At 35.1% G+C, this 17320-nt stretch overlaps 1 protein-coding gene across 8 annotated transcripts in view; it reads right to left on the bottom strand.

Annotated features, from left to right (window-relative positions):
* The window catches only part of LOC135847730 (uncharacterized), a 151895-nt gene that overhangs the window by 33778 nt on the left and 100797 nt on the right, over nt 1–17320 (bottom strand). The window contains exon 6 of one of the 8 annotated variants that reach the window (XM_065367406.1): nt 4199–6607. The exons of 5 other annotated variants lie outside the window; for them this stretch is intronic. In XM_065367406.1, coding sequence (XP_065223478.1) covers nt 5080–6570 — 1491 coding nt within the window. In that variant the 5' untranslated portion in view covers nt 6571–6607 and the 3' untranslated portion in view covers nt 4199–5079. Of the gene's footprint in view, nt 1–4198; nt 6608–9535; nt 12085–14505; nt 16967–17320 lie in introns of those variants that run through there. 2 more of the 8 variants (XM_065367404.1, XM_065367402.1) reach the window with 2 other exon arrangements.

Here is a 17320-nt window from a genome sequence, read left to right as displayed (position 1 = left end):
TGAATTTGCACATATCATGAAATTTTGGTTTTTTGAGAAAAACTCAAAAACTAAGAACTCTAGAAAAAAACTAACGACATTACGTCGATTGGAAATTTAATTCTCTACAACTTAGTGATCATGAAATTTTTTTTGGACGCTTCCTTTCACCTCCACATCAACTTTAATGAAAGGTTATAACTCAAAACTTTTTCCAAACATTGACATATTTCCTCTTCAAGATTGTATTTTTCAAAGTGTTCTTATGCTAAATGAAAGTAGGATACCAGATCTTTAAAATGAGGTGCTATTCATTCCTCACAATTAAGTATAAGTTGATAAAAATAATGAATCAAGTTTTTAAAAAAAAGAAAATCACTCTCCTGTGAAATTTCACTTTTTTGAGATGTGACCTTATTACTCCCGAGGTGCGATATATGAATTTCAGCTATTCTGAGGGGTCAGCTTGGTTTTCATGGGAGGGGGCTAAAATTGTCATGAGAGTCTATTTTACTCAAAAGGACCTCTTAGAGATGATGGAACTCAAAATTTTGAAATTTTAAAAAATTTTCTTGGAATTAGATTTTTTTTAATTTTTGGAAATTGAGGAGCCCACCGCAGCCTGAATTTTTCAAAAATGGAAATAGTATTGTGAGGAGCAGGATGCCCGTAACCGCCTTAGCGATTATTAGTATAACTCCCTTTTTGCACAATATTACTCGATCTATTTATAGGGAGATACTTTGTTACTTGCTCTCTCTAAAATTATACCTATACTGGAAGTAAGGGGAACATGGGGGATTCTCTGCTTGTGGATCCAGCAACTGTTGCAAGATCACGAGCAAGGCTCTTCACTTAGCACCGGAATCTCAAGCTCTCCGGAGCTAAGTCAATGTTGTAAATATGTATTCTCGCTTCGGCACCGGAAAATGTGAAAGTGCATGGTCCTTAAGACAATGTACCATTTATCGTGTTTAACCCACTTCTATCGTGGTAATTAGTGTTTCCTTGAACATATTGATTAATTCTACGTAATCAATATTATGGTTCTTTTTGGATGCATATTTGATCACCCCAGGCATCAAAGGCATTTCTCATAATACATCGAACCTCGTGTAGTACGTACCTATCAAGTACCAGGATTTAGTGAGTACATCGATTGGATGGGTAATATGTACAGTGTCTTTGGTAAGTATTGAGAAATACTTATTTGGGTCTGATGGTTCCCTCAATTAATTATAGTTTAGTATTAATTAATTGAGTTAGTCTAAGTAGGAATATTATATTTATGAGACCTACCCAAATTAACTCGTAATAATTGTAACTACATCTCAATTATTGGTGTTATTCTAGTCAGTTACGTATTAGGTACTCACTTAATACGTAATTGATTGGAATTCTTATATTTATACAGGTCGTAAGTGGCAGGTAACACACCTGACCATTTCATTATGTTCAAATGTGTAGTTTGTAATTGCCCTCTATGTACCTTCCTATATGTAACTAATATTTAATAAAGACATTTTAGTAGTCATCACGAATGTGTTTTATTATTATTAGAGTACATACATGATTACTTAGGAATAGAGATGTGCGGTGTGAAAAGTGAAAAGTGAAAAGTACTTTTCTTTCAATGAAAAGTTGAAAAGAAAAGTTCCTACTTTTCATTTCACTTTTCAGTTTTTACTAAAAAAAAAAGCGAGTGACCAATCAATTTACTCATTAGAGATCACTGACCTCATTGATGAAGTCAAATATCAAGTTTCACTCTCTCCACTCCTCCCCTTCGCAGTCCACACCCATTTTTGATATTTTTCTCAACATTTTTTTCAAAACTGAAAAACCCAAAAATCTTAGAGGCTCTTGAAAGGCTCAAAACTACCAGTATTCGATTAAGTAGGTGAAAAAATGATTTTGTTTTTTTGTGTGTTTTAAATAGGCATAAAATACATCAATTTGAAGCTCTTACAGAGAGCTTTAAAATGAGACTCACACAATTTACTTTTCACACTTTTCACAACTTTTCACACTTTTCAATGAACTTTTCACTTTTCATTTCACTAAAATTACTTTTCTGAAAAGTGCACATCTCTAGTTAGGAAGGATTATCTACCCATATCATCTCTCGAGCTATCCAGGTAAGTGGTAATTATTCCCCACTTAGGGAATAATTATTGTCCCGATCCAGTAGGAATAAAACACAACTATTCCCACAATCTAGATAATACCTAATCTAACCATATCAGTATATTACTATATAAGGGACGAAGGCAAGCCATGACTGCCATGAGCGAATGATTGCGAACGATCCGATGGCGAGGGAGCATTCGCTCGAGGCAGTCATTGTTGCCTACAGATATTTTACATTGCATTCGTCCCGTTAAAAATGTAAAATAACTGACGTGATTTTAGCTGATGGAATCTGAAATAGTATATTTAAAAATCAATTATAGAAAGCTGGAATTCTTTATAGTCTTGTGTGAAATGAATCTCTAAAAGAAATACATGGTTACTAATTTGTTGTTTACACAAAATTTCATGGTGGTATCTTTTGTTTCATCCCTATTCGAAATAAAAGTAAAGAAAGTAGCTTTTCATTTTTAAAAGTGGTTTTTTTATTTCTGAATTGAAACCAAGAAATGGGAATAGTATTTTGGAGCGGTGCAATGTAAAATTCAGAACTACTGAACTAATTTGTAGAGAGAGGTAGGTGGATTACATACTTACCTCCCTAGAGCCGGACAGTATATCAGTATTGTCCAGCTCTAGACCTAGACAATACAGTATGCTGTTAATGGCTTCCTATGTCCGCGTCCTCCCTAAAATTACGTCAGTTATGCTACACTTACGGGGCGGGTGCAATGTAAAAATAAAAAATAGGGAATTATTTTCTCATCAGAGGTCACCACTTTAGGGGATGGGAGCGGAAAAAATCGCACATTTTTTTTTTTGCCATGTGGTTAAGGACCACCCTATTTTGTATAGTAGGTAACCTAATAAGAAAATTTTTGGAATTTTTTAATCGCGGAAAAGAGAAACAAACTGGACTTGGCGAAGCAAGGACAAAATCTCCCGAAAACCAGTATTTCAAGAGTAATAAAAAACGATGTTTTTTGAGTGATAAGTTATACTTATAAGAAGTTTATTACTTTGCTTCAAAATTTTACAATTCCAACATGGTGATCTCTTTTGGAAAATTCAAATTTCAAAAAGAAAAAGAAACTGGCTCGGGTGAAGCGAGGTCGAAAAAAAAGTTTCTCCATGCAGGGTAGGAGTTAATTTTTCCGATTCAAGCTTTGAACATCTCTTATAAATTTGAACAGTAATAAATATTTCGGCGGGAAAAAGAAGAGTAAATAGCTCGAGCGAGGCGAGGGCAAAGGTTCTCAAAAATGCGTTATATCAAGAGTTCTGAAAAATTCCACAAATGAACCCTTTACTACGAAATTTTCTCAAGATTCCAAAAAAAAAGAGGAGAAATAAATTTTATAATTTCAAGTCGGTTTGAAAAAAAGCAGGACTTTTTAATGAAAAATGAAAAAAAAGCAGTACAACTTCAGGACTTGCAGTACTCATCATCGGCAAAAAGGAGGACTTTTGCAAGACTTCCAGGACTGTCAGACACCTTGCTTTATTCGATGTTTTCACGATTTCATTTCATTTAGATACCTGTTTGATCTATTATTTGTAATAAATTTACGTGTATGGGAAATTTTTTCATATCAGAATCATCGTCGTCGTGATCGCAGCTCCCTCGCAGGAGAAAGCGTACATAATATATTTCTGCGATATTTTAGTCAACTTTTCACTGTTTCGTCAACTATCCGCCAATTTATAATCAATTACTGAAAATTTTTGCATGCTTAATCATATTAGGTGATTTTCCACTAATTTATGGTAACTTTCAGCAACTGGGAATGGGAAATCAATTCAATGACAATTTTTATGATACAAAAATTTTCTGCATTTTTAATCACTGACCAATCAACATTCAGTATTGATTACATACGTTCAATTTTCGGCCGAAAGAATTACATTTATGTAGATGGCTTACAGTGCAAAACGATGACTCTTCGATGATTTCAACGATCTGGTAAACCGATACAGTCGACTTTTCAACCACTGTCTTGTTTATTTCTAATACTCGTGGTGCAAAGATTCACAACATAATCTCAATCCTAAACAATTGAAAATAGCAAGTAACGTGTCATCAGTCAAGGCACTTATTTCTAATATTCATTCGTTTTTTGGACACCTACATATATCCCTTCCATGCTCTTCTAGTTATTGGCAATTTTTGGAAAAAAATCATCACTTCAGGAGTGTTTGCAGTTTTTATAAAATTTTGAGGCACGTTAGTCATCTACAAGTGAAGAGCTTTCAAGGTCTGCGTTTCTGGTCCACAATTCAAAAAAAAATTCCACGTCTTTTTATCTTTTCCTTTTTTTTTTTGATACTTTATTGTATGAAAATTTTAACAAACTTCAACTTACATAATAGACTGGTATTCATAATCTTAATTATAATGTAGGTAATTGTCATGTATACTTTATGAATGAATTTTCATACGTATATTATGTACGTTACGCACGTATTAAGAACTTACGAGCTATAATAATGATAAAAAAAGTAGAGTAAACTAAATAACTGAAACAAAGAATTCTAAAGAACCATAATAAAAACTGCTCATCTTTTCCTTTTACGATTCGAAATCTTTGGTTGGATACGTGTCATAATAATTTGCTTGAATTCCATAGCTTGCTCGTTACTTCCGAGGCACCAAAGCAAAAACTGGTCAAAGTCAAAGACAGGGTTATTAGCGTGATAAGTGGAAATTCTACGACGAATAGCAGCCTCCTTCAAAAGATCAATGATAGAGGATTTTATCTGTTGTAAAAATTGTTCCGTTGAAACAAATGTTTCAATAAACTTCCTCAATGCTTTGTAGGAAAATACCGCAAATCGAACACAGTCCAACATAGCTGCCAGATTATTAGGATATACCACCAGTTTATGTTTAAAATCGTTCGCGAGATCGACGCTGTCATAAGCGGTATTAATAAACTTGTCTAATTTTTTGCAACGAACAACATATGAAGATTAAAAACCAGAGTTCTCGCCAATAAAATTCGACTGCAATAATCGCCGTTTCAAATGTTTCGCACTTTCTGCACTATGAGGATAACTAAAATTGACCAAAGCGTCCAATTCGTCGTAATTTCCGCACAACAATAACCAGCCACAACGGCGCTGCAAACTTTCACTTTCAGCGATAACGTTTTCTTTGAACTTGATTATGTCATCTTCGTGTTTCAAGCATATCTCCATTATTCGTTGCAGATCGCGCGCACTTTTGTTTATCATCAAATTCTTCCAGCAGTTACGCCAAAACGACCGACTTTCTTCCAAAGTAAAATCTGAAAGAATGGACAATAGGAACTCGGAAGAGGTACTCGTAGTACGTGTAATACTCGGAGGCTTATCATCTTCTCGACATATCATCAATTCCAAATCGGACGAAATATCTGTAATCGCTGATCTCTTCAAATGATGCGGCGCACTGTCCCATATAATGCAACCTACATGCAACCAATTCTCAATCTTTTGATGATCCAGGTCATGAACAATGCGCGAAAAGAACCCAGCTTCAATTCTCAAAATTATAACAACAAGATTAGAGAAAGTGCTACCATTCATCGCATTTTTTACGTACATCAATGTTTGAAAGATGAACCTTTCGTCATGAGAATGTTCTTCCAGCAGAGCTCGCATCAGGTATTCAGATTGACCCTTCTCGTTGATGAATTTTTCCACTTGTTGATCGTCCAGTTTTGGTAAGATGGACTTAACAAAACACTCTGTATTCCTTTGAAAAACGAGGATAGCTATTCGCATTTCGTCTTCGTATGGTACACCATTCCAGAAATAATTAATTGCCAATGAGTTACCAGGCATGTAAATACACACTAGAAGCATATTTTCGGCAACCGTGTCACACGGATCAATTGGTATCTTATTCAACTGATTACGAAGAAGACGAATCCAGTAGTTCATCATCGGATTCCTATCGAAATGAATACGTCTCAAATCCATCTTTTGCCGTACTGATGGCCATATTCGTCTTACGTGATCTTCCAAAAAATACGTACAAGCTATCGTGAATTTCAAGCAGTCGTCAAAACTATCACAATGCATCATACGTTCGGCAGTCTTTACAGGATCAATAGTTCCGTCGTAATCGATAACGAAATCATCAAAGTATTCTAAAACACAACTTCGATCACGTTTAATAAAGTAGTAGAATACCGGTGAGGAATACACTAAAAGCCAAGACCGTATTGAACGTCCAAGTTTGGTGACACATTCGACGATCATTTCATAAATCAAGGGTGGTAATTTGGGAAGTTTTGATATTATTGGGGTTATATTGGAATACAGAGAATCAATAAAACTTTCCGTTGTGCGGCTTTTGCGATATTCATTGATTTCAGAACGCCATAATTTCAGGCCAACGGCGATCACGGATAGTTCTTGCAATGAAAGCGGAGTCGGATGCAAAATATCATACACGTTGGAAGTTTCTTCAGCCATGTCTTGGTTCTTGAGGCAGCTCAACTGCGATTAAAACCTAGAATCGAATAGTTATATTAATGGCGATTGTACACAAGCGAGAAGGTAGATTGCAAATATGTTAGAAAAATTTCCTATACAATGAAAAAACTTGGATTGCACTTTTGAAAAAAATTGCCACTAAAGTTCAGCCCTTTTTCCACATATTTATGAAAAAATTTCATTTTACATTTTTTCCGTAAACTTTATTTAATTTTTTTTCTGTTTTTTCATTTTTCCTAGCTCTCCTGGAAAAGCGAGAACTTGTTGGGCCCAAGATTTTTTTTCTCAAATAAATGAGGAGCTTGGAATCAAAACTCACTTTTACCATCGGACAAAGTTTCGAGAAAATCGACAATAACTTGATTCCAAGGTGGGGTAATTTTACTTTCTTTTGCAAATATATCGAAAAATAAGCCTCCTAGAAAAAAACTAACGACATTATGTCGATTGGAAATTTAATTCTCTACAGTTTTCCTCGATTTAATTTTTCTGTAGAATGCTTCGTTCCGTCTCCAGACAGCTTTAAAAGTTTTGAGCGCTGAATTTTTCCAAAAATTATACTTTCTTTTGCAAATATATAGAAAACTAAGCACCCTAGAAAAAAACTAACGACATTACGTCGATTGGAAATTTAATTCTCTACAATTTTCCTCGACTTCATTTTTCTGTAGAGTATTTTGTTCCGCCTCCAGAGAGCTTTAAAAGTTTTGAGCGCTCAGTACATCCAATTTTTTACCTCCTCAGTTGCATAACTTCCAAATTCAAAACTACCATTTCTGCTATTTTCACTATCAGAAAATGCTTCCGAAGTTGCAATTGAATCATTTTGCCATTTTGGCTTTGTAGACTGCCATGCGACCTTGAAAATACAGTTTTTTTTATACCTTGGAGTCAAAACTCACTTTTGCCAGTTTTGACTCCAAGGGCACTTTTTAACACGAAATTGTGAAGAACTGGGGCCGAATTCCGAAAAATGGATTCTGTAGGGTGATAGAGAAATTGAAGAAGTATCCGAATCCGCAAAAAAACGCATATCGATTTTTGGTGTCAAAAGTGAGTTTTGATTCCAAGCTCCTCAAATTTTGACTCGATCTACCAACTCTCTTCAATGAAACAATTGAAAAATACTCTTACTAACTAAAAGTCCTCTTTACGTATTGCATGTCTCTGATATGTTCTATTCGACAGGATGTCCACAATTTTTGTCAACTCATTTTCCTTGACTTTTCCAAGATTTCCAGACCAGGTTCTCCAATTTTCTATACTTATTCCATACTTTAATCAAGGAAGAAGGTTTTTTTTTTTTGGGGGGGGGGGGAAGGGAGAGGGAATTTTTTTCATAAGTTTCTTTTCGAACTGGATACTTATTCGGATAAAAAAAAACGCTATATGTACTTTAATCAACTGTTTTCATTAAAAACAAAAAAAAAATGAAATGCTGAATGAAAAACTAAAATTTTAAAAATGGAGAATAATTTTTACTGACAGGACTAAGAAAAATAGCAGAGCTGATGCGGACCAGGGACAGATATCATGTTGGGTCCATTTTTAAAATAGAAGCTATTTTTAGGATTTTGAGAGGGGGTATGTAGAATGAAAATTTGTGGATTGATGTGGTAAAAAATCATCAATTTTGGCCAATTAATACAATATTCATGACTTATGATTTTTTTTTTTTTTTCAATTTTTGGAGACCTCAAAATGTAAAATTTGTTCATTTGAAAACGAGAAACAAATTGGCCCGAACGAAGCTGGCGACAGCTTTTGAAAATTTTAATTTCGAGATGTCCAAACACGAGGGTTTTTTTTCAATAAGAGGAGTTTATTTTTTGGTTTTTCAAATTTTTGATGTTTTTTTTGAAGGAAGTTACTTTTGAAAACAAAAGAACAGGCTCGAGTGAAACGAGGGCGAAAGTTTCTGAAAATTTGCATTTCGAGAGGCATAAAAACGAGGTGTTTTAATGCGAGGACTAGTAGTTCTTTTTTAAGGAAGCTGATTTTGAAAAAGAAAACATAACAGGCCCAAGCGAGGGCGAAAGCTCTTGTAAATTTGTATTTTGAGATGCATACAAACGATCGTTTTTTTTTTGTGAGGACTTCATTTTTGGCTTTAAAACTTGATTTTTATTATCTAGAAATTTTCATTTTGCCACCGAAAAAGAAAAGAAAACAAGTCCGACCGAAGCGAGGGCAAAAGCTATTGAAAATTTGTTTCTCGAAAAGTAAAAAATAATGTTTTCTTTCACCACGCAGGTCTTTATCCAAAATTTGCAATCGATGGTTTTTTCAAAATTCCAGGGATTTTGCGTGAAAATTACGAAATTCCCTGACTTTTCCTTGACTATTCCAGACCGACCAAATTCCCTGACTTTTCCAGGTTTTCCAGGCTTGTGGATACCCTGATTCGATCGCCTTTCTTTTCCTTTTTCGGAAAATATTCTGCAGGGATTATTGAAAAAGTAAAAATGCAACCGAGCATTTGAAACAATCTTTTCACTCAGAAGTCTTGCTTTCAGACCAGAATTTTCAAAAAGGTACTAATTTTTTCCCATTTTTCCCGCCAAATAGTGAAATTATTCATGTATTTTTTTCAAGTTCAAAAAAATTGTTTTACGTGACCAAGATGTCCAAGTTAGAAATACTCAACACGAATTTTTTGGCTATTTCAGGAATTTTTTCAGCCAGTGTTGAAAATTGTACTATGACAATTGAAATGAGTCGAACCGATACATGCAGATTCTTTCTTCCCGTCGCTTACTTCCAAGTCTTCTCTGATCTCCGTGCGCCTCTAGTCTAGCACTAATTTTGGAGAGATTTTTGAAAAAGTTGGCGAAAATCACGATGAAGGTAAAATCAAATGCACAATTTCCAAATTTTTACTTTTTTCTCTTATTTACAAAAATTTTTTCAAAACTGATAAATCTTGAAACTCGCCAATTCATCAAAACTAGTTTTTTTTTCTTCATAAAAACTGGATAAAGAACAAACATAAATTCTGAAATTACATAATGAAATTCAGCTGTTCTTGGTAACGATTTCTGAATGTTCCACTCGGTTTTCTTCGAAAAATTTCTACTCGTTGGAAAGAGGGAGAAATAAAATCACTGATAAGTGATAATAATGACATTTTCGTGACAAAAAACGATTACTGGAACAATTTTTATGATAATTTTTTTTCAAGGTTTTTACATACAAAGTTGAAAAAAATGATCAAAGATTACGGTTTGATGACTTTTAGAAGACTAGACGACCTTTCTTTAAAATAACGTAGGTTTGAAATTCAACTTTGGTGGATGATTTTTCTTGAATTATTCGCTGTGATCACTATAAAAAAAATGATGAAAAAATGCCATCGCGTCAGGATTTTTCACAAAATTATCATCTATATTTGCTGAATAAATACAATGTAAATTCGACGATTTTCATACGTATTTGTTACGACGCACACTAGGAACGTAGTAAGAACTAATGCATAATTTACAACGATAAAAAGAAGTAGGGTAAACTCAACAGGTGACTGGAAAAAAGAATCCTAAAGAACCATTAAAAAAAACTGACTGTTCAGTGTTCACCTTCTCATTTTACGTTAACAAATGCCTGTAGCCTAAGAAATCATGGAATATCATCGATGCAGGGTGTAATATAAGTTCGCTCGAATTCCATAACTTGATCGTTACTTCCGAGGCACCAAAGCAAAAACTGGTCAAAAAAGGGTTTAGAATAAGCGTCTTTAATGGCAGAGCTACGACGAATAGCATTTTTCTTCAAGCGATCAATGATGCAGGATTTCAACTGCAGTAAAATTTGTTCCGTTGAAACAAATGTTTCAATAAATTTCCTCAATGCTTCGTAACTAACGGATGGTGTTCCAACACAGCTCGATACAACACTTGAATTATTAGGAGATGATACCAGTTGATGTTTAAAATCGTTCGCGAGATCGATGCTCTCATAAGCGTTATTAATAAACGAATCGAATTCTTCGCAATGAACAACATGTGCATCGCGAAAATCAGACCTCTCGCCAATAAAACACAACTGCAATAATCGCTGTTTCAAATGTTTCGCAGTTTCGGCACTACGAGGACAACTAAAATTCACCAAAGCATCTAATTCGTCGAAATTTGCGCAGAACAATAATGAGACACAACGGAGCTGCAAATTTTCACATTCGGTGATAAAGTTTTCCTTGAACTTGATTATGTCATCCTCGTGTTCGAAACATATCTTCATTATTCGTTGCAAATTACGCACATTTTTGTTCAGTATCAAATTCTTCCAGCATCTACGCCAAAACGACTGCGTTTCTTCCAAAGTAAAATATGTGAGAATTGACAACAGGAACTCGGGAGGGATAGCACGAATACCATCATCATCTCGGCAAATGAGTGATTCCAAATCGGACGAAATTTTTGTAATTGCTGATCTCTTTAAATTATGCGGCGCACTATTCCATATTATGCAACCCACATGCGACCAAGCCTCAAGTTGTTGTTGATCACTGGACAAAAAGAACCGAGCCATAATTTCCAAAATGTACGAAACAACATTAGAGAAAGTGCTACCATTCATTGCGTTTTTTATACACATCAAAGTACGAGAGATGAACCTTTCATCATGAGAATGATTTTCCAGCAGAACTCCCACCAAGTAACGACTGCGACCGTACTCATTGAAAAATTTTACCAATTGTTGATCATCCAGCTTCAGTAAGATGCACCTCACGAATCCTTCGATATTCCATCGAAAAACGTGCTCAGCTGCTTGCATTTGATTTTCGTATGGCACACGACTCCAAAAATGATTTATTGCTGATAAGTTATGACCCTTGGCAGCACACTCTACAAGCATATCTTCGTCAACCGTATCATACCGGCTCCTGGATATTTTATTCAACTGATTACTAAGATTACAAATCCAGTAATACAACAGCGGATTCGTACGAAAAGAAATACTTTTCAAGTCCATCTTCTGCTGTACTGATGGCCATATTCGTCTTACGTGGTCTTCCAAATAATATCTGCAAGCTACGATGAATTTCAATACATCATGGAAACTATCACAATGCATCATACGTTCGGCTGTCCTTACAAAATCAATATTTCCGTCGTAATCGGCAATGAAATCATCGAAATATTCCAAAACACAACTTTGATAATGTCTATCAAAATCGGATACAGTTCTGGAATGCTCCTTAAGCCAATCCCCCATTGATTTCCCAAGTCTGGAGACATATTTCACGATCATATCATAAATCACGGATGGTAATTCAGGGAGTTTACCTCTTAATGAGGCTATATTGTCTGAAGCACGAAATCTCTCCAATGATTGGCTTTTGCGATATTCATCAATTTCAGAACGCCACAGTTCCAGGCTAACAGCGATCACAGATAGTTCCTGCAATGAAACTGGAGTCGGATGCATAATATCATACACTTTGGAAGTTTTTCCAGCCATTTCTGGTTCTTGAATCAGCTCGACTTTGATTCGAACCTAGAATCGAATAGTCAAATTACCATGACGTAGGATTTGAGAAATTCAGCCATGCAGAAGTAAGCGAGATTGTTGACTGCAAAGATGTCAGAAAAATTCCATCAACAATTTAAAAAAACTCGGATCGTACTTTTTTTCTTAAGGAGATTACGTTTGATTCACGGTACATATGAGGCGAAGAATACGAAGCAATTGGATCTACTATGTTCAACAAAAATGCAAAAAAATCGTTTTGTCGAATACATTTTTACTCAACCTCCCAATCCTCTTCATTGGAACATTCGAAAAAAATTCCTACTAGGGTATGTAATTATAATTTTTTTTTTTTTAAATCAAAATTGTCTCCAAAATGTTCTATTTAATCTTTTTTTTCCTTTTTTTGAAAAATATTCTTCAGTGATTTTTGAAAAATCAAAATTTTGACTTCCAGAACTTCTACAACCCTTTCAATGTAAATTTCAAATTCAACCATTCATTTACTGATTCAGTACACATGCAAAACGTATCTTTACGAAATCAACTCAAATTATATTTTTATAATAAATCTTGTACATATTAACTTCGGCTTCAACCTTCTACCACATTGAAAAAAGGCACTAATCCCCCCCCTTCCCCACAATTTCTTCTATCAAACGTTTAAATTTGTCTAGTATTTTGTTTTCTAGTTCAAATTTTTTTTACGAGACATAAGATATCAAGTTATAAGTTATCGTAATACTGAGAATCAGAAATTCTTAACATAGACGATTATTGTTTTTCTTGATACAAACAAACAAAGTCAAAGAAAGAAAAAATTGAAAATGAAGACTGACGCGTCATTTGTCAAGCACGCTGAATGTTTTCGGATATTCATTTTTTGAAAACGTACCCCTCCGTAAAGCAGGACACTTTACAGGGCATTTTTGGAACAATCTGTGATTTTCAAAAGAGAGAGAGAGGGGAGTGAAGTGAAATTTTACATTAAAATATTACGTTCTTAGGTATTTGATCGATTTCGAAATCACTAAAAAAAAAACTTATGTTATAATCCATTAAAAAAAAATGTTTCACCTTTTTATTAACGTTAATAAAACGCCTTTAACCTAAAAAATCATAGGACGTTAAAAATATGAGATGAATATTTATCTCCAATTCAAAAAAGTTCAACCAATCTAGTTCAATCACTCAAAATATTTTATTTCGAAGAATAATAAGTACATACTAGTTATTCGAATAATCAAACCTCATATATTCGAACGTGTCATTTATCAAAGGCACTCATTCGAATATTCATAAATTTTTTCAGACACCTATGTCCCTTCTACCAGCCACTAGCAATTTTGGAAGAAAAAAAGTCATCAATTAAGGAGTGTTTGCAGTTTTATTACAGCATCCTATAATGGAAATACGATGCAAGAGGATATCTACGTTGTACCATACCAGTATGCACCTGTGTTAGGAAGAAATTGGATCCGAGGTCTGAAAATCAAACTTGAAGAAATTGATGAGAAAAATTCTCTCAATATTACTCCCGATTCGATCAATAACGTCAGTTCGAACAATATTGTAGATCAATTTAAAGACTTGTTCAAAAGCAAAGTTGGCTGCGTTCCTGACTACAAAGTGCATCATCAGCTCCTAGAAGGTGCCAAACCTGTGTATTAGTGGTCTGCATGGGCCTGTCCGAAAGCCCGCGGGCCGAGCCCGATAAAAGTCGGGTCAGGTTGGGCCGGGCTTGTCAGGCTTTCTTGGGCTCCGGTTTCAGTACGTAACTGGTACTCAACGCATGTGCTGTGAGTACTCGTAAATAAAGAAGAGTAGCACCATGTTCACGTCACAATGCCTATTGTTGGGAAAACCATCTTGTCGCATCACGCCAACGTTGCAGCGAAATGTATCGGAAGTGTTAAAAATTATTATCGGGTCGGGCTTGTTTCGGGCTTTCGGGTCGGGTCCGGCTTTTTGCCCGAGTACTCGGGCAGGGTTGGGTAAGCCCGCGGGCTTGCCCAACCCGCACAGACCACTACTGTGTATCACCCCTCATAAAAGCCTTGTGGCATGTTGAGGCGGTGAGGGTGTGCCCAAATCTGTATCCAGATATTCAAACAATAAAAAAAAAACCTGTGTATCACAAAGAACATCCCCTACCCTATGCGTTATCAGAACTCGTTGAAAAGGAACTCAACAATCTAGAAGCTGCTGGTATTATCACAAAAACAGAAATGAGTGACTGGTGTTCACCTCTAGTTGTTATTTTGAAAGCGGATGGAAGCGTTCGTCTTTGTGTGGACTATAAAATCAGTGTAAACAAAGTCCTAAAAGATGCACATTTTCCAATCAACAAAATCAAAGAAATATTACACAAGCTACGTGGTGTGAAGTATTTCTGTCGTTTGGATTTATTTAAAACATATTCACATCTCATGGTAGATAACGAATCCAGCGAAATTCAAACAATCACAACACCATATTCGGTACATTCAAAGTAAATTGATTATTATTTGGAATCAAAACAGCTCCAGCAGAATTCAATCATTTTCTTCATCAAATATTAAAGGAACTACGTAATGTTATCTGGTATTTCAATGACATTGTTGTGTATGGAGCTATGTTAGAAGAATGTGGAGCTGCACTTATCGAAGTCCTGAAAGAGCTACAAAAATTCAATCTACATCTGAATGCCAGTAAATGTGTATTTTTCACGGAAAGTATGGAATATTTGGGACACTATGTAATAAGATCAGTATCATAGTCAAATTAATTGTAATACATTCAATATAATTATCATCTATACTTGCTGAATAACAACAATGTAAATTCGACAATTTTTCATACTTATTTGTTACGACGTACACCAGGAACATAATATAAGAACATATCGATAATAATAATGATAAAAAAATTAAGGTAAACTAAAGAGGTAACTGAAAAAAAGAATCCTAAGGAACCATGAAATAAAACTGTTCATCTCCTCATTTTACATTAACAAATGTCTGTAGCTTAAGACATCATTGCATACCATCCATGCAGGGTGTAATATAACTTTGCTCGAATTCGATAACGTGCTCGTTACTTCCAAGACACCAAAGCAAAAACTGGTCAAAGAAATGTTTAGAATAAGCGTCTATAATAGTAGAGCTACGACGAACAGCATCCTTCTTCAAGCGATCAACAATGAAAGATTTTATCTGCTGCAAAATTTGTTCCGATGAAACAAATGTTTCGATAAATTTCCTCAATGCTTTATATGAAACCGGTGGAATTCCAACACAGCTCGACATAACACTTAAATTATTAGGAGATGATACCAGTTGATGTTTAAAATCGTTCGCGAGATCGATGCTGGCATAAGCTTCAATAATAAACGAATCGAATTCTTCGCAATGAACAACATGTGCATAGCGAAAATCAGAACTCTCGCCGATAAAACACAACTGCAATAATCGCTGTTTCAAATGTCTTGCAGTTTCGGCACTACGAGGACAACTAAAATTCACCAAAGCATCTAATTCGTCGAAATTTGCGCAGGACAATAACGAGACACAACGGAGCTGCAAATTTTTACTTTCAACGATAAAGTTTTTCTTGAACTTGATTATGTCATCCTCGTGTTCAAGACATATCTTCATTATTCGTTGCAAATCGCGCGCATTCTTGTTGAGTATCAAATTCATCCAGCAACTAAGCCAAAACGACTGCTTTTCTTCCGAAGTAAAATATGGAATAATTGACAACAGGAACTCGGAAGAGGTAGTACGAATAATATCATCATCTCGGCATATGATTGCTTCCAAATCGGACGAAATATCTATAATCGCAGATCTCTTCAAATTATGCGGCGCACTGTTCCATATTATGCAACCCACGTGCAACCAATTCTCAATTTTTTTATGACCATTGAGCGACAAGTACCCAGCTTCAATTCTCAACATATTCAAAACAAGATTAGAGAAAGTGCTACCATTCATCAGATTTTTTATGCACATCAAAGTTCGAAAGATGAACGTTTCATCGCGAAAACGATCTTCCAGCAGAGCTTGTATCAAGGCAGTACCCTTCTCATTAACTAATTTTTCCAGTTGTTGATTATTTAAGTTTGGTAAGATACATCTCACGAAACACTCTGTATTCCGTCGAAAAAGGTCCATAGCTATTCGCATTTTGTCTTCGTATGGTACACCATTCCAGAAATAATTAATTGCCAATGAGTTACCAGACATGTGAATACACTCTTTAAGCATCTTTTCGTCAACAGTGTCATACGGTTCAATTGGTATCTTATTCAACTGATTACTAAGATGACAAAACCAGAAGTACAACAGTGGATTCTTACAGAAATCAATGCTCCTCAGGTCCATTTTTTCTTTTACTGATGGCCATATTCGTCTAACGTGATCTTCCAAAAAATACCTACAAGCTACGACGAATTTCCAAACGTCATCAAAACTATCATAATGCATCATACGTTCGGCTGTCTTTACAAAATCCACAGTTCCATTGTACGAGTAATCGCCAACGTAATCATCGAAGTGTTCAAAAACAGAACTTTGATAATATTTGTAATTACCAGAACGTGCTGCCGTTCTAATTTGATCTACATGCCATAACGCTATTGAATTCCCAAGTCTGGAGACATATTCATCGATCACATCATAAATCACAGATGGTAATTTAGGGAGTTTGGTTCTTAAAGATGTTATTTTGTCTGGAACATGAAATCTCTTCGATGTTTGGCTTTTGCGATATTCGTTAATTTCAGAACGCCACAATTCCAGCCCAACAGCGATCACGGATAGTTCCTTCAACGAAACTGGAATCGGATGCATAATAATACCATACTCGTTGGAAGCTTTTTCATCAGCCATTTCTGGTACTTGAATCAGCTCGCAACTTCGATTCAAACCTAGAATCGAACAGTCAAATTACCATGGCGTAGGATGTGAAAAATTCAACAATAATGCAGAACGTCGATTGCAAATATGTCGGAAAAATTCCATCCACAATCAATGAATTACACGATTGATACGAAGAATACAAAGCAATTATTAAATCTGATAATGTTCAACAAAAATGCAGAAAAAAAATTTTGTCGAAAAAATCATGACTCGACCTCCCATTTGTCTTCATCGAGACATTCAAAAAAATCCCTATCAATTAAAAGTCCATTAAAAAAAAAAATCAAAATCGTCTTGAAAAATATGCTCCAGTGATTTCTGAAAGATGAAAAATTTTGACTATGGGAAATTCTGGAATTCTT

This window comes from Planococcus citri, chromosome 5, assembly GCF_950023065.1.
Source record: "Planococcus citri chromosome 5, ihPlaCitr1.1, whole genome shotgun sequence".
Classification (NCBI taxonomy): domain Eukaryota; kingdom Metazoa; phylum Arthropoda; class Insecta; order Hemiptera; family Pseudococcidae; genus Planococcus; species Planococcus citri.
Note: the sequence above shows the minus strand (reverse complement) of the source record. Positions and strands in the feature narration are given on the sequence as shown.